The following is a 22,936-nucleotide window of genomic DNA, read 5'->3' as shown; positions in this document are numbered from 1 at the left end:
CAAAATTGCTAAAAGTATACATTTTCATGGATATAATTAACAAATATATATAAAAGTAAGCCAAAAAAACTTATATCAAGCTAATATTGGGAAAGTGTTTTTGTAGAATATAAAGGTTGTCACCAAAAATATTATTTATAATGTATAAATTTATGTTACTTCTCATATACCTTCAATACTTGTATTATGTTGTATAAGAAATAAAATGTTTTAAGGGGAAAAGTTTCATAATTCAGTACGTATACTAACAATTTCCTTCAGGTTTTTACATAAGGACTTCTGCATTTTCTCTTTGCTTGGATCTGTGTCTCAGAATGTTTTGTGCATACATAACTGAATACGAGAGACAAGATAATTTATAAAGAAGATAAATTTATTAGTTCAAGAATCAAAAAGATCAATGTGAAGGTACTAGTATCTAGTGAGGCCCTCTCTCCTGTGTCATCTTGTGGCACAAAGCAAGAGGACAAGAGAGGGCTGAATTCACCTTTCTAAGAATCCCAATTCTAGCAATAAACAACCCACTTCCATTAGTAACAGTAGTAACCCCTCATGACTGTAGAGTTGTTTGTTTTTGTTTTTGTTTAGTGGATACAAAACAAATGTGGTGCTGAGGATTGAACCCAGGGCCTCATGCATGCGAGGCAAGCGCTCTACCACTGAGCTACAACCCCAGCCCCATGACTGTAGAGTCTTTATGAGCAAATGGCTTCTGAAGCATCCCATTTCTCAGCCCAGCTGCATTGAGAATTATGTTTCAAATACATGAACTCTAGGACCAATTCAAACCATAGCAGCTTATGGCAAAGTACGCAGCCAGTCCTGCAGTTGTAGGATTTGCCAGTCTTACAGCTTGAGCAGACTCACGAGTGGAACAAGCAGAGGGACCTTTGATCCAGCTTCACAAAGTGCCACAGATTGACCCAATCACCTAAGAGGGGCCCTGCCCTGTAATGCCCTCTCATCTAAGGAGTTCACACAAGGGTACATGAACACATAACAGATAAGTTTTGCAGAAACTATCCCAGGGTTTGACTAGATGCTTTTCATGTCTAAGCAGAAATGGAAATAGGAAATAGAAATTAATGGCAAGTATTGTTAAATGTATACGCCAGAATTTATAGTGCAAAGGAGATACACAGAGACTGGTGGTCTGGTACCTGCCTCCAGGAAATACCCAGCCAAGTGAGCTGAAATGGTCAGCAGATAAGTACAATGTCACTGCATAAAAGAGCAACAATAGGAGGGGTGTGTGTGGGGGGGTGTGTGGGGGTGTGTACAGGGGTTGAGGAGAAAGGGAAGAAATGAAGAAATAGGCTCAGGAGACAGACCATCCCAAATTTTTGCAGCTAACAAATGGCAAGGTTGAAATTCAAACCCAGGTCCTCTTGCCAAATCCGCTACTTTTTCATCTATACCAAGGCATGGTTATCCACATCTATACACACATCTGCCATATATCTTAGTTTGTTTTCTGTTGCCAAAACAAAATACCCAAATTTAGGTAATTTATAAAGAATAAAAGTTTATTTGGCTCCTGGTTCTGGACACTAAGATCCAAGAGCATTATACTAACCTCCTTGCTACATCACAACAGAACAAAGAGCATCATCATATGACAAGACAGAGATAACATGCTAGCTGGGGTCTCACTTCCACCTCTATAAAGTCACCAATGCCATCCTTGGGGCCCCACCCTCATGATCTCATCTAATCCTTAGTACATTCCAAAAGCCCTACCACCCAAATTTTAATGATACTACAAATGAAATTTGGAGGCAGGGGATACATTCAAACCATATCAATGTTTAACCAAATCATCCATTCTCTGCACCTGGGCAGCAGGGACGAAAGGAGGTGGGCAGGTCGGAGAAAAAGTTTGGATGGATAGGTGGGAAAACTGAATGATGATGGAAGAGGAAGACACTGAATTAAGATTCAAGATTCTGGCTAGCAGAAGTGGGTGGGAGGAAGAGGAAGACACTGAATTAAGATTCAAGATTCTGGCTAGCAGAAGTGGGTGGGAGGAAATACCCATCAAAAAGCAAAATGCAGAGGCCAGGTGCACTGTGTAATCCCAGCAGTTTGAAAGGCTAAGGCACAAGAATCAACACTTCAAAGCCATCCTCAACAACTTAGCAAGGCCCTAAGCAACTTAGCAAGAACCCTGCCTCAAAATAAAAAGGGCTATGGATATGGCTCAGTGGTTAAATACCCCTGAATTCAACCCTTGATACCAAAAAAAAAAAAAAAAAAAAAAGGAATGCAAACAAGCAGGAAGCTGGGGCTCATGGGCCAGTGTGTTTGGGATCCAGCTCTGACAGAAAAATGACACAGTATCCTAACTCACCAGCTGCCCATTCTTCTGCCAGATCACTCTCTGTCCCTGTTCTCCTGGATCATCTCTGGAAGAGTGGCAGAAAGTAGGGGCAAATGATAGCCTCATACACTGGATACTGAGGAACACCAGTGGTCATTCTATATGGTGTGAACAGAGCACCAACAGCTGTGCCAGCACTTATCACTCAGGAAGCTGGCTTGAGAGCATGAAGAAGACTCCTATCCAGGAATGTGAGAAGAGCCACCAGAGAGCAAATCACTGTTACTACCTCTCGTTAGTAAATCCTTTCACATCCATCTGTCTTTGGCTCCTCCAACTACCCCAAGATATGGCTTCTTATTTTATAGATGAAAAGACTGATACTTAGAAGCAATGGTTTGTCCAAGAGAAGGAAAGGGGGAAAAAGGCTCCAGGTCAGGAATTAACCACTACATCTTCACATGTATTAACAAAACCGTTCTCTCAAATACGCCTTAGGAGTTGCAAAAAGTTCAGATGGATCTTGTGTGCAAAGGTTCTGAGTTGGTCAAGTCTAAGTTCTAGGGACTGAATAATGGCAAGGATGGCTCTAGAAATAGCCCAGAGAGCAGGTTGGGCAGGCCAAATTCTTGTTTTGGGCAGTGCTAGGGATCAAACCCAAGGCCTAGAACATGCTAGGCAAGCAAGCACTTTACCACTAAGCTACATCCATAGACTGAATCTATGGTTTTTGAAGTTCAAGTCATCAAAGAATTCTAAAATAAGTGGCAGACAAAATTGGAGTGGTTTTTAAAAAAAATGCCCCCTACACTTCCTAGTAAAAAATGATCAGAAGCAAAAGCAGAGGCAAGTTAAGTTTTCCTAGGAATGCAAGATAAAGGCAAAGGAGGCCTGGATTTCAAAGGCCTGGGAAGAAATGGATGGATTTGTAAGGTATCGAGGAGGTAAATAAACAGGGCATGTGATTAACTCCAGGTGGAGAGATGGAAGAGGAAGAAGTGGCTACCATCGTCCCTCTCACCTGTGAGACCCCCAAACCCCACACGGCAGCCCCCCAGCCCATCATTTGAGGCACGATGCTGAGTCATGTCCTGTTAAATAGTAGGACCCAAAATGAAGTTGAATTAAATAGAGGCATTTAGACATTTTTTCAGAATGCCATGATGTCTGCATGCCAGAATGGGGCATACTCAGCAAGATCCATCTTCAATAGCAAAAGTGTACAGTTAGTTACCTATTGTATGGTACTATCTGCTCACTAGTCTTGATCAGAAGCAACTTTACTTCTGCCCAAGGGTCTATGAAAACAAATCTTTTAGTTAACTCACAGCCCCTCTCTGAGGAAGTACATTCTGAAGTCTTCATCATCTGTGGTTACTGCACAGACCAGGCACAACTTCCCACTCCATGTGGGGTTGTTGCTGCCAGGAATGAGCCTGACAATAGAGATGCTGCATGTGGAGCTTTATTTCCTTTGGATATGTACAGGTATATACAGTTGGCTTGAGTCTATGGTACATTATTTCACAGAATTCTCTTACACACAGTGCATACTCCTGGGCAGGAAGCACAGATTCTGTTCCAATTGTCCATGGATGGTGGAGAAAAATGATACTAACAGAAGCACCCCTTCTCCAAAGACATTCATAGGGACTGTTTGCACCCTTTGCCAGATACTAAAGTCCTCCCATGGACAATCTGTGCCTCCCACCTGCTTTGGGCACTTATTGATGGGAGCTGGGTGGTGGTGGCAGCAGCAGCTACTGCCCAAGTCTTTCTCCTCTAGAATAGAATACTTGTGGGAGTCCAAAAAAGTTAGGGCCCCTACACACCAGCAGAGGCAAATTGACACCTGACACCCAGAGCCTGACCTGAACCCTTGGCCCCCAGCATGTGCACAGCCTTCTGAGCCCTGTATGGCCTGGCTTCATGGGGCGCTGGCATGCATCTTCTCCAGGCAACTCGTCCAGAACATAACCAGTCGGTTGTCACGGTTGATGCAGAAATCTGTGAAGTCTTTCAGCAGCCTATCTGCAAACTTCTCATCCCCTGTGGCACTAGAGCGCCAAGTCTTGGTAAGCATGGTGTTGTAGGCCCAGTTATAGCCAACCCGTTCCTCACAGAACATGTTTTGGTTGGTGGAGCTGGTGGAGTTCCGCCGCCGCCTCTGCTGCCCTGAGAACTTGCGCTTGGAGTAGGGCAGCTGCAGAAACACTGTTCCTGTAGGGAAAAGGCAGGGCCTGTACAGTGTCCACCAGGAAGGCACCTGGAGATGGCTGAGGTGCTTCTGCCACCACAGGTTCAGAACAGGGAAAGGGATCTCTAAACAGGCCCAGGCCCCTCAGGGCTCATGCACCTGCCAGAGTCCTCCCTAATCAACCTTTTTGCTCATAGTTCCTCACCTGTAACATGGATATACTGAGGCTTGTTCTCAGCAGGGAAGTTAAATGCAGAGGCAGAATATTTATCTTGTACAAATCCAAACCTAAGGGAAGGACAGGAAAGTATACTGGTTAAGGTCTCCTTAGCTAGAGGGACAAGGGGAAAGAGTGGCTAATAAGACTAACTGCTTGAGATAAAGGTATATGAAAACATCTCATTCAAGGTGAATCAGGCAGGCTGCTTTATTTCACCCTCTCTACTCCCCAACCTCCACCCCTACTCATAAAGCAGCTCTCCAGCTCTCCTGTGCCCCAACACCTTTCATCTCCTGGGTCAACCATATGATTTCAATGAATGAAAGCCCCTCTACCTGATGCACTCTTCATAAAGCCAACCCTCTCTCCTGCCACATCCCCAGCTATCCCAGTAGCCCTCCCCACTGTAGGTTTCCCCATCTCATCCTATGTCTTCCCTCTGCCTCTTGCTGGAATTTATCCCAGGTGCTAATTGGCTGCAACACCCACCCACATACATTCCCCATCTTAATTTACCTTAGTCACACTTCTCCCCCCCCCCTTCCCCACTGTTCTCAGGCTAAGCATCTAGAAAGTACTCAATAAAGGCCTTGAATTGAAATAGAATGAAATATCTCAATTGAAATTCTTTCTTTAAAAGTGAGGAACAACAACCTGGGACTCTCTGCTTTGCTGCACTCTGGAAATGGGCAGGAGGAGCCATTATTCATCTATAACTTGTTCTATTTCTGGTTCTTCTATTTCCATAAAGCACATTTATTATAGCCCTAACTGCTAAGAGCTATAAAGGACGTGCTAACAGATGTGGTGCCTGCCCTCTAAGCCTGAGAGGTTTACGTAACAAAGGCAGTGATGTAGGCAGAGCTAAGGAGATAAACTTCCTGTCTCCTATTCTGCGCTGAGCTCCCCAGGAGGGGTTACAAGCCTTTATCCAAGAAGCTGGCATTACTCTGGTATTCCTTAAGAATTTACAAAAAAAATATAGGAAATCAAATGTGCAAATTAAATGGATAGGCAAATATGCACTGCAAGCTTTTTCATCTACAAACTGAATCTATCATATGTAAGAATGGTCTGGATTTTGCCTTTGCTTCCTCTCTACTTTCTAATCAAGTTCAATGATTTACTCAGCATGAATCAGCCTGACCAGAGTATTCTTGCTTCATTTCTTTCTTAAGTTACCAGGAACATCTTTTATTTAAAAAAAAAAAAAATTAATCACACAGCACAAGTCCCTGGCTATTTCACTGCCCACCTGGGGAGAATGTAAGGCAGGACTACAGTGAAGGCGAGGAGCTCCTATCACAGGGAAGGGGCTGTACTAATCTCACCCAACTACCCAGATGAAGTTAAAGGAGATAGGAGTCAGAGCAGAGGGGATCCAAGGAATATGGACACTTTTCATAGCTTTTTTTGAGACGGACCTTGTAAATGGGCTAAACATATCATTTCAGAGCCACATTCCCCTTAGAATTTCACTCCATGGAAAAATGGCAAGAAAAACAGCCAGTTTGGGCAAGGCACTGTGCTAGGCATAGTGAAAGGGAAAAATGCATACCTTTGCTCTCCAGGGCTCCCAAATCATTGTAACAGATTGATACAGTGTTCAGGAGAAAAGGATGGAGTAATTAGAGTAGAAAGACCTGGGAATCCCTGGTAGGGGAGGTATATTTCACATGACACTGAACAAGATGTAGCAAGAAGTTTAATGAAACAAAATAGGAAGTCTGGTTTTCACCATGATTAACATGAAGTAGCAGTTGGACACCAACTTAGTGATACTGAGACAGTGTGGTTGCTGGTCTAGTCTGGGGGAGACAGCTAAGCCTAGGGAAGGCTTTCCCTAGCACACATATTAGGTGTCAAGAAATATTTATAAGCTCATCTATTGTTTTTTAACCATTCATTGTCTTTTCAACATGTGTTAAGGGTCTCAAATTTTACATATTTCCATTTTGTGTTATCTTCTAAATAGCTTGACTGAGGCTCTCACTGGAGGCTGGGGAGAGAGCTCTAAAATCTTCCCTCAACTGAAAGAAGGCAATGAGGTCTGAAAAAAAAAAAAACAGGAACTGGCAGGGTAGTGCTTATCTCAGAAAGAGTCTTGTTGTCATTAGTGGAAGAGATCCCTTTCCCCAGGAACAAAACAAACTGGGTTTCACTTTGCTAATTGCTATTGGAGATAAATACTGGTTCCTTCCTACTAATGCCTCTTGCTAAGGGACAAACCTGTGTGCAATGGCTTCCTGAAAAAGATGCATTCGATCCCAATATGTTTCTGGTTCAAAGCCTGTAAGACAAAAGATTCTATGTTGATTTGTGATCACAGATTTTGCCTGCATTTGGGTTTCTGCGCCCTTCATTACTCTCAGCAGTTATTGCTCATTGAGCATAAGCTGCTTTTCCACACAACCTCTTTTGGGAAGATCATCCTCCATCCCAAGGTCAAAGAAAGGACACGTATGTGTTCACCATGTCCTCCCCTGAGCTACAGCAGGATCCAGTAAAGTGATGAATCCTCAGGAGCCAGTGTGAACTGCTTAATAATAAGATTCATTCTAATGATATCTCATGTCAAAAGCTGAAAAGAGCATTTTAAATACAAAAACAAGACAAACCTTAAATGCATATTAGCTACTTCTAAAAAACAACAACAACAACCAAAAAAAAAAACATGTTTTTATGTTACCAATCTTCCATTTCCCTAGAGGGAAAGAAAATATTACAAGCTCCATGTTAGGGATAAGAGAATTGAAACAAATAAACATAAAAATGAATTTCTGAAAGGAAATTAGGGTGGTGGGGAGAAACAGAGCACTTGGTACCCTCACTATCAGCCACTGCATTATCCAGCCTCACTCCTGCAAGGCTGCTGCTGTGGACCAAGAGCTGAGTGAGGTGGGAGAGCTGAACAGGCTGTCACATAGCACCAGGCGGCAGAGCCTGGGCTGCTCTTGGGGTGAAGGTGTTGAGGGCTGGGGCAGCCATTGCACAGTCAACCCAAAAATAGGGATGCCTATGGTGGCTTCGTTATTCTTCCATATTTGGAACTTTCTACCTAAGGAAAATTTGAGGATTCTGAACAATAGGGAAAAAAATAAAATGGTTTTGGCTTTAATGGGAAAACACACAAAGACAGCACATGCTTGTCAGATTTTTAAGATTCTGAATTCACTGTTAGCAAAAGCAGAGATAACAGAAGTGAAGCCAGATTTAAAGTTAAGTAGTCAGTGTAGTTAGGTAAATCGGGTCTAATATCGAGTAAGATCCAAAATGGAGGCCATGTTAAGAATGAATTCCGGGAAAAGCAGAACAACTCTTGGAATGTTAAAGAAGTCCGGGAAAAGCCCAAGACCCAGAGCCCATCCCAAAGAAATGTTAATAAAGATTACTTCTTTGCCCCACCTGTGACCCACCCTTCGGGCCTTCCCACCTAAGTTCCATCACTGAAAGAACTATAAAAAGGGAAAACAACCACACTTCCACGGATTCCATCTCTTGGGTTCCCTTCTTCCTCCCGGAGAAGTCTTTTCTGCTGTCCTTTAATAAAGCCTCTACTTTCCACTCTAACCTTGCCTCAGCGTGCTTCTCTGGTGTTATTCTTCAACATCGGGGAAGCAAGGACTCGTCACCGGTCAACAGCAGTACCAGAAGGAGGCCCAGAAGCAGGAAAATTGATTCTTAAATTTGAGGCTTTACTCCCTTAAACCAGGACTCTATGTTGGCAACAAACCGAGGATGCTGGTCTTAAAGACTGGGTAACAACTGGCCAGAAAAACCATCGACTTGCACAAAAATATCCTCTAATGCTGGCACGTGAGCTATTCTGTGCTGTTTCAGTAAGGGTGAAGGGTGGAGACTCTGTAAACTCTATGTATCTCAGAGTCCATGACTTCTGGCAGGAAGGGGCTCACCTGGCACATTAAAAAAAGTCTTCAAAATAGTTTAAAAAAAAAAAAACATAGATAGGCCTCTAGAAGGTTGTATGCTCAAAAGAGCTGCCTCTCACATGAAAAGCTCAGGAACATGAACTTGGCCTGCTCCACCTGGCAAAACCTCCTCACCCTCTGGGCTGGTTTTCTGCTGCCAGCCATGCTATAAACTTATAAGAGCGCAACAAGAAAGCATCTCCCTTACATTCAAGTTACTTCTTTCCCATTCATAATCTTTATATCCCAGGACTCCTGACATATTGGCATCAACTCTAGCTTTTCATATTAAAAACAACATCTGTGAACTCATGGGAAGATTTGTAGGAGCTATACAAATAAGTTCATCTGCAATGAATGCATGGTAATAAAGAATGATGTACTGTATAAAGTAGAGCTCATCCTTTAATCTGTCATAAACCTAATGGAGTGTGGTCAAATGGTAGGTCAGAGTGGGTCCCATGTGCTTCCTTTCTGACTGATGACCCTCTTCCTGGGAGAAAGGCTCTGAACTGATGAGTACTACTGTCTTTCTTGAGACTGCTTGTCTTCCTTGAGATGCAGGACTTGAGCCACATTCAAGGCTCCAAGGGCTGACACACTGCAGCTTTGTCCAATAAAACTTGTTTCCTATTTTGCTTTCAATACCCCTCTTTTGGATTTTTTTTTACACAGAACAGCATATATAAGCCTCCCACAAGGTTCAAATCCCTGAAACCCAAGCCAGCTAGGCTGGAGCAAATGAAAGGGGGGTGTGGGAGGACAGTAGTACTGCTAGAGTGTTACAGGGCATGATGCCCTCTCCCACCAGGGTTTCAGGTCTTAAGACAGCCTTTGGGATTGGCAAGGCAGCTCTGGTCAATCCTGTTTTAGGAATAAGGGATTTGAGTCTCAGAGATATTAAGTGATTTATCCAGGGTTACCCAGTTGCTAAATGAGGAATGAGATAGAAATCCAGATCCTTTTGGGTCCTTGTAGAAAGGCTCTCCCTTTTCACTAGCCTGTGATGATTAGATAGCCAGAAAGGTGTCCTTGAGGAGAGATGCCTTACTCATCGAGATGACATTCAGAGGGAAGTAGCTCTTACTATCAAACAGGTGTTCACTGCCCTCCTTGAGTAAGCAGCTGATATTGAGCGGGATGAAGAGCTGGGCTCGCAGGGGATCGCCATACAAGTAGCTGGGAAGTGCAAAAGGACCTTCCAATACTGGTACCAACAAAAAGCCACAGGAGGTAGCTTTTCGATGCCAACCTTGGACCTAGCAGAAAGTACAGAAAAAAGAGTGTCATCTCCATGTTCTTGCTGACAAGAGAAATACTTCCCAAGGAGCAAACCTGCCAGAGCTGTGGCATGATTGGTATGTTCATTTACACATGTCCCCTGGTTACAAACAGGCCTATGACAAAAAAAAAAAAAAAAAAAAAAACAGTCCAATTTCACTTCCTTGATATATACTCAAAAAAACTGTGATGTAAACAAAAGTTCCTTTTCATGGCCCATGGTTTTATAACATCAGAGTTTTCTTTGAAAAAAAACAGCCTGGACAGAACTAAAACCCTTCTTATTCTGTGGTAATTTACTGGAGGAAGGTCACAGGATATAGGTTAAGTCCTGCTAAATTACCCTGTATCAGGAATTTAATAAGTACAAAGCATCAAATAGGAAAAAAAAATCCACTTAAACTGGCTGAGAGGAATATGACAGAGGGTAGAGAGGACTCTGGTGACCTCTGTCAAAAGTGATCAGCACTGACATGTAGAATCAGAACGACTCTCTGGGAAATTCCCCAAAGCCATGTGATGGAAGACCAAAAATGAGAATTACTGGGACAGAAAGACATACTTCTTCCCATCAATAACATTTTCCTATATGGAACAATTTTTGAGCTTTTGTGATACTTTTATTAACCATAAAACCAATGTGTACTTTTAAAAGGAAAAAAAAAAAAGCTGAAATTGGAAATGTATGTTTCAGTGGTAGAGTGCTTGCCTAGCATCAATGAGGTCCTGGGTTCAATACTTAGCCATTAAAAAAAGCTGATAGATGAGGCTCTGGGATACAGATGAGATCTGTGTCAAATATTATTTTATTTACTTTTTTTTTTTTTTTTTTTTTTCCAAACAGGGTCCTGGGATGTTACTCAGTCTGGTCTTGAACTTGTGGGCTCAGATGATACTCTCACCTCAGCCTCTCAGCTACAGGTTAAAAATTATTTAGACACTGTGGCGAGTGACTACAATCCCAGCTAGACCTGGCCAAAAAAAATAAAATAAAATAAACCAGTATGGGCCATACCTTGACTTACACAAATACAATTATGTTAAAAGTTGAAGGGAATTATTCTTAGATCTTTTCCCAGGAACTCTCGTAACAACAGAACCAAGATCTCTGGTTTGATCAAATTAATTCCTAAGACTGAGTCAACAACATTTTTATTTTAGGTAATATTTATCCTTATAAAATCTCACAACAAATGTGAACATTGCCTTAAGGTAAAAATTCACCTAAAGCATTAGCAGCATTGAGTGGATTTGACATGTATAGATATGAAATGTATACTTTTTAAAGATAGTTGCTAAACTCCTTGGAGGAAAAAAAACATGTTTTTTTCTGCCCAACTGTGTGTGTATATGTGACTACTATGGTCTTGTTGTTTTCAGATAGGGTCATTAGGTAGGTCACCCAAGGAAAATGCTGATGCCTAGTGGGTCAGGGGTTAATTTTGCCTGGAGGGAGCATCATCCTGGTGTCAACCAGCTAAGGAGAGGCTGGTGTCCTTGTAAGCTGTGCAGGATGAGCCTAGCTTGACTTGGGTCTTTAGGATACTTCCTGGGTGAGTCTTTCTGAGGGTAGGGTCTTAAAGATGATAACACCATATATTGAGGCTAACTGTGCCAGGCAGACAAGACCCACACAAAACTCTGCCCCAGGAAACAGTATCCTATGGGACAAACCAAGACTACAATAAAACTTTCCAGTCAGTGCTGTGCTCATTCCTCTTAGGTCATCTTTCATCTTTCAGTGAACTCTCTTTTTAAATTTTTTTTGGTTTGTTTGTTTGTTTTTGCATTACAATTCTTAACACACCATTATACAATAATTTATCATATCTCTGATTATATATAAGGTATGTCTTTTTTTAACTTCACAGATGTTCTCAGCTGTGTAATGAAATGCTTAGGCTGTTGTTAGAGTGGAGTCAGGCTCAGCTTACCCACAGAAAAATATTCTTGAAGGGTAAATCAGAGTGTATAATAGGAGTAGCACACTGTGATGATGATTGAGGAAGGCTCCAGGAAGATACTGGCAGCCTGGATAAGGAGTGTTTATTCTAAAAGGCACTGTACCAGGATGGGCAATGGCCAGGGATGACTTATTTCTTAGCGTGGAAGGAGTAAATGTCCTGATTAGAGACTCGGGCCAGGACAGAACAGAGGGAGGAAAGACAGGCAAAAAGACTAGTTAAAATAAGGCTTCTTAGCCTTGGAATTTGTGACACCTTGGACCAGTTAATTCTTTGTTTATGGGCTGTCCTATGTTTTTTAGGATAATGAGCAGCAACCCTGGTCTCTACTCACTAGATGCTAGTAGTACTCCTACCCTCACTATGTTTGATAAGTAAAAAGGTCTGCAGATATTGTCAAATGCCCCTGAGAAGCAAAATCACCCTTGTTTGAGAACTGACATATTAACAGCAGTTATGCTCATTAACAAGGAATTGGTTACATAAATTATGGAATAACCCAAAATTCTGTAGCCCTTAAAAACAAAATAAAGGGGTTGGGGACATAGCTCAGTTGATACAGTGCTTGCCTTGCATGCATAACGCCCTGGGTTCAATCCCTAGCACCACCACCAAAAAAAAAAAAAAAAAAAAAGCAATGATTTTTTAAAAACCCAAACAAAAAATAAGGCAGATATATTTGTGCTGATATGGAAGACATACAGGTCCTGGGTGGAAAAAGCATGCATCCTACATTACCATCCCAATTAAAAAAACAAGAAGCAAAATTTTGTCTATGCAGAGAATCTCCTTAGGAGTACACTAAACTAAATGGTAGTTGTGGTTACTCTTAGATGGAAGTCCCAGAGCACATGGTGAAATAGAGACTTGCTTTTCACTCCAGACCCCTGATTCTTAACTGGAGGCAATACTTCCCCTTCCCTAGGAACATGTGCTGATTTCTGGAGACATTTCTGGTTATCACTGTGGAAGTGTGCTACTGGCATTTAGTGGATAAAGGCCAGATGCTGTTCAACATCCTACAATGCACAACAGAAATGCACCTTACAGCACCCCACAACAGAGAATTATCTGGCACCAGATGTTAGTAGTGCCAAGGTTGAGAAACTTTAACCCGTACCCCGTTTGAATTTTTTACTGTTTAATTTTCTTAAGGCTATTACAATAGGATGAAAAGGTAATAGAAGCCTGAACCAAATAATTAAAGAGATATCTACTAAGAGCCCCCTTCCCCTCTGAGAAGTGAACAAAACAAGGCCCTAATCAAATGCATGAAGTTCTCACCATCTCAAACAGCACAGCAGCAGTCACTGCCATCCAGTGTAGCTTGATCTCAAAGGCTGCATTCAAGGAGAAGTTACCATGGTAGTAACAGCTGCACCACTCCAGCCGGTCTGTACGGTTGTTCACGTCAACATCCAGGGTCACAGTCCTCTGCTCTGGGACAGTGGCAGCTGTGTCAGCACATAAAAGAGGCCAAAGTAAGAGGAGTGGGATGGGGAAGAAATATAAACAACTGAGCATACAGATGTGAAATTGCAGAACTGCCTAATAGAAAATCAGAGACTTGAGCTGGGGCTGTAGCTCAGTGGTAGAGCGCTTGCCTAGCATGTTTGAGGCACTGGGTTCAATCCTTAGCACCACATAAAAATAAATAGCTAAAATAAAGGTATCAAAAATACAAACTATTTTTTTAAAAATCAGAGACTCTAGAAATTTTCTGGAAATCATCTAGTCCCAGCGTCCCCAAATTTTTTCTGTTTGTGAATAGATAATAAATTATTTTAGGTTTTACAGGGCATATAGTTTCTGTCTCAACTACTCAATATAGTGCAAAAGTAAACACAGACATTGCATTAAAGAACGGGCTTTCTTTATGCTGGGCATAGCGACACACACCTGTGTCACAGCAATTCCAGAGGCTAAGGCAGGAGAATCCTAAATTCAAGGCCAGCCTAAACAACTTAGCAAAAACATTTCTCAACATAAAATAAAAAGGGCTGGGGCAACAGTTTAGTGGCAGAGCACTTGCCTACTGTGCACAAGGCCCTGGGTTCAATCTCCAGTATTACAAAGATAAAAAAGGAAAAAAAAAAAAAAAACTTATTTATAAAAACAGATAGCTTTTAAACTCAGAAGGTCAAGGATTGCATGTTTCCTCTCATATGTGGAAGTAGAGAGGAAAAAGGAGGGATTAGGGAAGTCCCATGAAAATCAAAGGGCAATCAATAGACTAGATAGAGAAATGGAACTAGGGAAAAGAAGGAAATACTGAGGAATGATGTCAGTCAAATTATATTGTTCTATTGTGCACATTTACAAATACGAAACAACAAATCTACCATTATGTACAATTATAATAAAAAATATGTGAAAAAATCAATTGGTTTTTTAGGGCAGTTAAACTATCTGTATGATACAATAATGGTAGATACATGTCATTATATGTTTTTCCAAAACCATAGATTGTACACCATGAATGAATCCTATATTATCACCCATGAACTTTTTTTTTTTTTTAAATTTTAATATTTATTTATTTTTTAGTTTTCAGCAGACACAACATCTTTGTTTGTATGTGGTGCTGAGGATCGAACCCGGGCCGCACGCATGCCAGGCAAGTGCGCTACCGCTTGAGCCACATCCCCAGCCCAACCCATGAACTTTGGGTGATAATAGTATATCAACATAGATTTCATGAATTTTAAGGAATGTCACTCTGGTGGGAGATGTTGATATTGGGAAGACTAGGTATATTTGCGGTCAAGGGATATATATAAACTTTTGGCACCAATTTTCTTGTGACCCTAAAATTCTTCTTCAAAAAATGGGCAATTATAAAACAAGCAAAGAAATCATAAACTAGAGGGCCACTTAAACTACAGTTTGCCTCTCCTTAATCAAATCCAACCCTTTCATTTACAGGACAGAAACCAAAGTTCAAGAAGGAAGATTCCTTGGCTAAAATTATGGAGTCAGAACCTCAGGCAGGCTGAACCCAAGATTATCTGATTTCAGTGATCCACAAAGGGATATAAGGAGAAGCAGCCCAGACCAGAGTAAGGAGGAAGTCTTCCTTTTCTGGTTTCAATCCAGGAAGGCATTAGTTCTATAATCTTTTCTCAATAAATAAAACCTCATGATAAAGTTTAACACTCTGTTCCATCATCCTTTGGTGGAAGACTGGCTCAGTGCCAAACTTGCTTATCCTCTGGCATCCTTGTTCAGAAAACCTACTCAATCCAAGACAGTAATATATTAGAGAGGTGTCAGAAAATCAAGTTCCTTACTAGATAAAGGATTGAAATAGGCTCAGAAATTTTAAAAGGTCAAGGCTCTGTTCTGCCTGCCTTGGATACTGTCACACCTAAGGTTTCCATAAATTATGGTCTGCCCTTCATTTGTCACCCACCCCCATGAGTTCAATGATTTCTATTTATCTTAAGTACTCAACTTAGTCCTGGGTCTGCAGGTAGAAGCATTGAATTGTATTATCTCTGACAAGGATAAAATGGCTCCTAAGTCAGCAGTTTTACTGAGCTGCTAACAGGAGGCAGGGAAGAGTTAGCTAGGGCACTGAATGGCACCCAGGTAAACTGACTTTTAGCTGCCAGGTGTACCACTTATTTTTCTCTCAAAACTAAAACATACAAAAGATCTGGATTTGGAGTTGGAAGACCTAAGTTCTCCCATTTACTAGTAAGTGTTTCTGAGAATATAGCTCTGGTTTAGTTCTTTGTCTCCAAACTGAGAGGTGGCAGCTTAGCTGTTTCACAGAGGAGGGGTGAGGAACAAGTGAACATAGCAGAGAAAGGTTTACAGACTCCCTTTTGCCTTCTCCTCAAGTCTCCTCATTTCTATCTCCCCTCCTCTCCCTCTGCTCTCCATTTAAGCCAGGAGCTCACCAAATCTCAAGGTGAGACCTGGGCATAACTCCATAAACACTGTCCATTATGCTTAAGGTACTTGGTACCTTAACTTGACCACTCTGTTCCTAAAGCTGCACCTCTGTCTCTGCTTCATGTTTCTGATTCATGACACCGACAGACTGACCCTGTACTTCACAGACCAAATCAAAGAAAGTTTTGCTCTCTACTCTTAAACACTGTATTCCTCCCCCTCAAGTAAAAAACACCCAGCAAAAATAAGGTCACTCCATAAACATCAACAGTGACCACATACATCTCTTCTTTCCCATCTGGAATATTAAGTTCAACACAGACTGGTCTAGAGAAGCCCAAAGGAACTGTTCTGCCAAGTGGTTGTATCCCTGGTTTCGGAGACAGATACAAGATGGTGGACTGGAAGAAGACCTCATTTCTTGTGGCTCTGTGACTCAGGATTCAAGCAGAAGAAATACTGTTTCTCTGCAAGGCAGCTATTGCTGCCCACTGATCCCCTGCTATTCCACAATAGCCTGATAGCTGGCTGTCTACCAGCATACTGTCTGCCATTTGTCCATTTGCCTGCCTCTTGCCTGCCCATCCACTGCTGCCTGACATCCACCTGCAGATTGCCTGCCACTAGCCTACAGACTGGCAGCAGACCACCAGTGGATTGTTGGCTGCCCGCTTCCCCCTGCTGCTTGGAAGTCCACTGTCACAGTACCCGCAGGTTTGGTTACATGCAGCCGCCACCATCTTGGGACACTAGTCAGGGCCCACAGGTTTGCAATTGCCACTGCTGCCATCTTGGGACATGGCTGCCTCAGTCTAGGGATACCAGCCAGAGCCTGAAGATATATTGTCGGGGTACCTGCAGGTCTGGTTGCACCTGAGGTCTTTATGCTGGGTGTGCTAGTGGCCACCATCTGGCTGTCTCTTTGTAGGGTCTCTCCTTTGTGTGAGCACATCCCTGGTGGTTTCCCCTCAAGTTGAAATGGTATTGAATCTTGGGAGTGCAGCAAGGCAGAGCCTTGGGAATCTGAAGCCAGGTCCATAAGACTGCAGCTTGGCTTGTATGAGCCAGTCTGGTTCTAGCAAGCTGTGGGAAGTCAGAGACTAGGGGCAGTTCCCCAAAGGGAGCTCCGTTGGAGAAACTGGAGGAAACCAGGCTCTCTTCAGCTCATGGGGATGAAATGGGTGGGAAGACTGGAAGAGGGTGTGAGAACATCTTGCTGGCACCCACGGGACTGGCGCTACCATTAAACTTCGGACAACCCCACCTATCAGCAGAGAGTGGAAGTTAAGAAATTTTTTGAAAGCCAGCGGAAACTATTGTTCAATTTTCATTGAGACTTTCCTTTTTTTTTTTTTTTTTATTATTTCTTTTGCCCTTTCCCTCATATCTCTACCATCTTTTAATCCAAATATTTTTCATGCAACAATTTATTGAGGAATGGGATGTCTGAATAGTACATTACAGTTTTGTTGTATATCCTTATATTTATACTTTATTTTAATCTGTATAAATTTTTTTTCCTCACCTACCTGTCTCCCTAGATTCTCTTTCTCACTTCTCGCATACTAACAGCCAACCTCTATTAATCCCTCTCTCTCTCTTACTTTAAATTTTTTCCTCTATCTTCTCTCCTCTCTCATAAACATCATATCTCACACTAATTCTGTTCCCTTATTGTCTATCATTAGAAATGGTAAACCCTTTCAGCAAACTTTATATTTGTTTATATTGTAGACAATAATTGAACACATCATTTCTGTTTATTGTGACAAAACTATAGATACCTTAATAGGAGATATTTGGTTTAAAGGTGTATATTATTTGCATTGGGTGCAAAGATGAAACTAAATCAAGCTAAAAACCAAAAATAAACCAAAATGACCAGGAATACAAATCATATCCCAATAATAATCCTGAATGTTAATGGCCTAAACTCATCAATCCAAAGACATAAACTAGAAGATTGGATTTTTAAAAAGACCCAACAATATGCTGTCTTCAAGAGACTCAAATCCTAGGAAAAGACACCCACAGACTGAAGTTAAAAGGTTAGGAAAAAACACATCACTCACACGGACTATGTAAACAAGCAAGGGGTTCCATCCTCATACCATAAAAAGTGGACTTCAAACCAAACTTAGTCAGAAGGGATAAAGAAGGACATTTCATGCTGGTTAAGGGAATCATACATCAACAAGATATAACAATATTTAGTATTGCTATAGTAAATATTTATGCCCCAAACAATGGAGCATCTACATACATCAAACAAACCCTCTCAATTTCAAGAATCAAATAGATAACAACACAATAATACTGGATAATTTTAACACACCTCTCTCACCACTGGATAGATCTTCCAAACAAAAACCAAACAAAGAACTTTAACACACCTCTCTCACCACTGGATAGATCTTCCAAACAAAAACCAAACAAAGAAACTACAGAACTACATATTACAATCGATGATTTAGACTTAATGGGCATATAAAAACTACTTCATCACCATCGAGCGAATTACCTTCTTCTCAGCAGCACATGGATCCTTCTCTACAACAGACCATATGTTTTGCCACAAAGCAACTCTCAGTAAATACAAAAGAGAGAGAGAGAGAGAGAGAGAGAGAGAGAGATACTGCCCTGCATTCTATCAGATCATAATGGAATAAAATAGAAATCAATGATAAAATTAAAAAATATAAAAGGTATGGTCAAGAGCTTTGTAATGTTTTGAACAACTAATAAATAAATAAATAAAAGCTATGGATAGCAGAAGACTTCAGAGAGGAGATAAAAAATTCTTAGAGGTAAATGAGAACACCAATACAACATATCAAAATCTCTGGGACCCTAGGAAGGCAATGCTAAGAGGAAAGTTCATTGCATTGAGCTCATTCATTAAAAGAATAAAAAGTCAACAAATAAATGACCTAACATTACATCTCAAAGCCCTAGAAAAGAATAAATCAATACCAAAAAGACCAAAAATAATTAAAATCAGAGCTGAAATCAATGAAACTGAAACAAAAGAAAAATTGAAACAAAAAGTTGGTTCCTTAAAAAAATAAATAAAATTGATAAACCCTTAATCAACCTAATGAAGAGAAGGAGAGAGAAAACTCAAATTATTAAAATTCATGATGAAAAAGGAAATATCATGATAAACACTATTGAAATACAGAAGATACTTAAAAACAATTATGAAAATGCATACTCTAATAAAATAGAAAATCTTGAAGACATCAACAAATTTCTAGAGATATATGACCTACCCAAAGTGAATCAGGAGGACATACACAATTTAAACAGATCAATTTCAAGCAACGAAATAGAAGATACGATCAAAAGCCTACCAACCAAGAAAAGCCCAGGACCAGACAGATAGTCAGACAAGTTCTACAGGACCTTCAAAGAAAAAGTTATACCAATACTCCTCAAATTATTCCATGAAATAGAAAAGGAGAGAACCCTTCTAAACTCATTCTATGAGGCCAGTATCACCCTGAAACCAAAACCAGACAAAGACACATCAAGGAAAGAAAACTTCAGACCAATATCCCTGATGAACATAGATACAAAAATTCTCAATAAAATTCTGGCAAATTGCATACAAAAGTATTAAAAAGATAGTGCACCACGATCAAGTGGGATTCATTCCAGGGATGCAAGATTGGTTCAACATACAGAAATCAATAAATATAATTCATCACATCAATAAAGAATCATGGATTACATCAAATGATGGAGAAAGCATTTGAAAAATACAGTACCCCTTCATGTGCAAAACACTAGAAAAACTCGGGATAGAAGGAACAAACCTCAACATTGTAAAAACTATCTATGCTAAACCCAAGGCCAACATCATTCTAAATGGAAAAAAACTGGAAGCATTCCCTCTAAAAACTGGAACAAAACAAGAATGCCTTCTTTCACCACTTCTATTCAATGTAGTCCTCGAAACTCTAGCCAGAAAAATTAGATGAAAGAAATTAAAGGAATATGGATAGGAAAAGAAGAATTCGAACTATTATTATTTGCTGATGACATGATTTATACTTAGAGGATCCAAAAACCTCCACCAGAACTTTTCCAGGATTAATTAATAAATTCAGCAAAATAGGATATAAAATCAATACCCGTAAATCAAATGCATTTCTAAACATCAATGATGAATCCTCTGAAATCAGAGAAATTAGAAAAACTACACCATTCAAAATAACCTAAAAAAAAAAAAAAAATACTTGGGAATCAACTTAACAAAAGAGATGGAAGACCTGCACAAGGAAAACCACAGAATACTAAAGGAAGAAACTGAAGAAGACCATAGAAGACAAAAAGATCTCCCATGCTCTTGGATAGACAAAATAAATAATGTCAAAATGGCCACACTACCCAAAAAGCTATACAGATTCAATGGGATTCCAATTAAAATACCAATGTCATTCCTTATAGAAATAGAAAAGGCAATCATGAAAATCATTTGGAAAAATAAGATACCCAGAATAGCCAAAGCAATCCTTAGCAAGAATAGTGAAGCAGGAGGCATCACAATACCAGGCCTTAAACTGTACTACCAAAGCTATAACAACAAAAATGCCATGGTATTGGCACTAAAAGAGACATGTAGACCAATGGTACAGAATAGAAGACATAGAGACAAACCTACATAAATACAGTTATCTCATACTACACAAAGGCACCAAAAACACACACTGAAGAAAAGATAGCCTCTTCAACAAATGGTGCTGGGAGAACTGGAAATTCACATGTAGCAAAATGAAAATAAACCCCAATCTCTCACAATGCACAAAACACAACTCAAAGTGGATCAAGGACCTAGGAATTAGTCCAGAGACCTTGTATCTAATAGTGAATAAAGTAGGCCCAAATCTTAACCATGTCAGATTAGGCCCCAACTTCCTTAACAAGACTACTAAAGCGCAAGAAATAAAATCAAGAATTAATAAATGCAATGGACTCAAACTAAAAAGTTTCTCCTCAGCAAAAGAAACAATCAATGAGGTGAACAGAGACCTACAGAATGGGAAAAAAATCTTTACCATACACACCTCAGATAGAGCACTAATCTCCAGGATATATAAAGAACTCAAAAAACTAAACACCAAAAACACAAATAACCCTATCAATAAATGGGTTAAGAAACTGAACAGACACTTCACAAAACAAGAAATACAAACAATCAACAAATATATGGAAAAAAATGTTCATCATTTCTAGCAATTAGAAAAATGCAAATCAAAATTACTCTAAGATTTTATCTCACTCCAGTCATAATGACAATTATCAAGAATACAAGCAATAATAAGTGTTGACGAGGATACGGGGGAAAAGGCACACTCATACATTGCTGGTGGAACTGCAAATTGGTGTAACCACTTTAGAAAGCAGTATAGAGATTCCTCAGAAAATTTGGAATGGAACCACGATTTGACCCAGCTATCCCACTCCTTGGTTTATACCCAAGGACTTAAAATCAGCATACTACAGTGATGCAGCCACATAAATGTTTATAGTAGCTCAATTCACAATAGCTAAACTATGGAACCAACCTAGATGCCCTTCAACAGATGAATGAATAAAGAAAATGTGTTACATATACACAATGGAACATTACTCAGTCTAAAGAAAAATGAAATTATGGTATTTGCTGGTAAATGGATGGAACTAGAGAACATCATGCTAAGTGAAATAAGCCAATCCCAAAATACCAAAGGCCCAATGTTTTCTCTGATAAGGGATGCTGATCCATAGTAGGCTGGGGGACAGGGGGTGGTAGGGAAGAATGAAGGAACTTTGGATTGTGCAGAGGGAAGGGGTACAGCTGTGGGGATATAAAGGACAGTAGAATGAGACAAACATTATTACCTAATATACATGTATGATTACACTACTGGTGTGACTCTGTACCATGTACAACCAGAGGATTGAGAAGTTGTGCTCCCTTTGTGTATAAATTGTCAAAATGCATTCTACTGTCATATACAACTAATTAGAACAAATTTTAAAAAAAGAAGGGAGGCCAGTAGAATAGAAGGGATCAAGGGGAAGGAAGATGGAGGTTCTGGGGAATGAAACTGATCAAATTATACTGTTTTATTGTGTGCAAAATCCCAAGATGGGGAAAAAAAATGTTTCATTGGTTTTATACTTCAGGGTTGACCTATAGATGCTTCCAGCAGGGTTAAAGTGTTGACAAAGGTACAAGCCAAGCCAAAATACCACTTTCAGTAAAGTCATTCCTTGTGTTCCATGGGAACCAACTTATTCACCTTTTGGGGACATAGAGATATATGGAATCCAATAAATATATACAAACCCAGGGGAAGATCAGACTTAGCATCCTTCACCCAGGTCACAGCAAGGGTGCCATTAATGACACAGGGAAGGGATCAGTGTCACTAGAGTAAAATGAACACAATCCCACAAAGGGAACTGAAACTCAGCAAAACAACTAGAGCTGCCACAGAATGAAGTGAGGGTTATTAGTAGTGAGTGCCACATCAAAAGGATTTTCAAAAAGGAGTTGGCTCCCACCAACCAGGAATGCTATGGAAAAGGTACAAGTGATAGGGTTTGAACACAGGTAGTCTATAAGCCCTCCTGACCCTGAGATCCAGCAGGCCATCAAGAAAAGATTGAGAGAACTGGGCACAGTGGCACATGCCTCTAATCCCAGCAATTTGGGAGGCTGAGGTAAGAGGTAAGACCAGCATTAGCAATTTTGTGAGGGCCTTAGCAACTCAACAAGAATCTGTCTCAAATTAAAAAAAATTTAAAAGGACTGAGGATATAACTCAGTGGTAAAACACCCCCTAGTGTTTAAAGGAAGGAAGGAAGGGAGGGAGGGAGGGAGGGAGGAAGGAAGGAAGAAGGAAGGAAGGAAGGGAGGGAGGGAGGGAGAAAAAAACTGCCAGGCGCAGTGGCACACACCTATAATCCCAGTGGTTTGGGAGGCTGAGGCAGGAGGATTCAGAATTCAAAGCCAGCCTCAGAAAAAGCAAGGTGCTAAGCAACTCAGTGAGACCCTGTCTCTAAATAAAATACAAAATGGGGCTGGGGATGTGGCTCAGTAGTCAAGTGCCCCTGAGTCCAATCCCTTGTACC

The 22,936-nt window shown here is 40.6% G+C and overlaps 1 protein-coding gene and 1 non-coding gene across 10 annotated transcripts in view; both read right to left on the bottom strand.

The window, feature by feature from the left end:
- Positions 1-602: 602 nt before the first annotated feature.
- Positions 603-675, bottom strand: Trnaa-cgc (transfer RNA alanine (anticodon CGC)). The gene has a single exon. It is a non-coding gene; the product is annotated as a tRNA-Ala (tRNA).
- Positions 676-3,777: 3,102 nt separating this feature from the next.
- Depdc5 (DEP domain containing 5, GATOR1 subcomplex subunit) overlaps positions 3,778-22,936 on the bottom strand; it is a 147,983-nt gene continuing 128,824 nt past the window's right edge. For all 9 annotated transcript variants that reach the window (XM_077108702.1, XM_077108706.1, XM_077108704.1 and 6 more), the window contains 5 exons: positions 13,196-13,365; positions 9,754-9,925; positions 6,967-7,027; positions 4,723-4,805; positions 3,778-4,540 (listed from right to left, as the gene is read on the bottom strand). In XM_077108702.1, the coding sequence (XP_076964817.1) occupies positions 4,248-4,540; positions 4,723-4,805; positions 6,967-7,027; positions 9,754-9,925; positions 13,196-13,365 (779 nt within the window). In that variant the 3' untranslated portion in view covers positions 3,778-4,247. The remainder of the gene's footprint in view (positions 4,541-4,722; positions 4,806-6,966; positions 7,028-9,753; positions 9,926-13,195; positions 13,366-22,936) is intronic.

This window comes from Callospermophilus lateralis, chromosome 1 (genome assembly GCF_048772815.1).
Source record: "Callospermophilus lateralis isolate mCalLat2 chromosome 1, mCalLat2.hap1, whole genome shotgun sequence".
Classification (NCBI taxonomy): Eukaryota; Metazoa; Chordata; class Mammalia; order Rodentia; family Sciuridae; genus Callospermophilus; species Callospermophilus lateralis.
The sequence above is the reverse complement of the archived record's forward strand: the minus strand, read 5'-3'. Positions and strand labels throughout refer to the sequence as shown.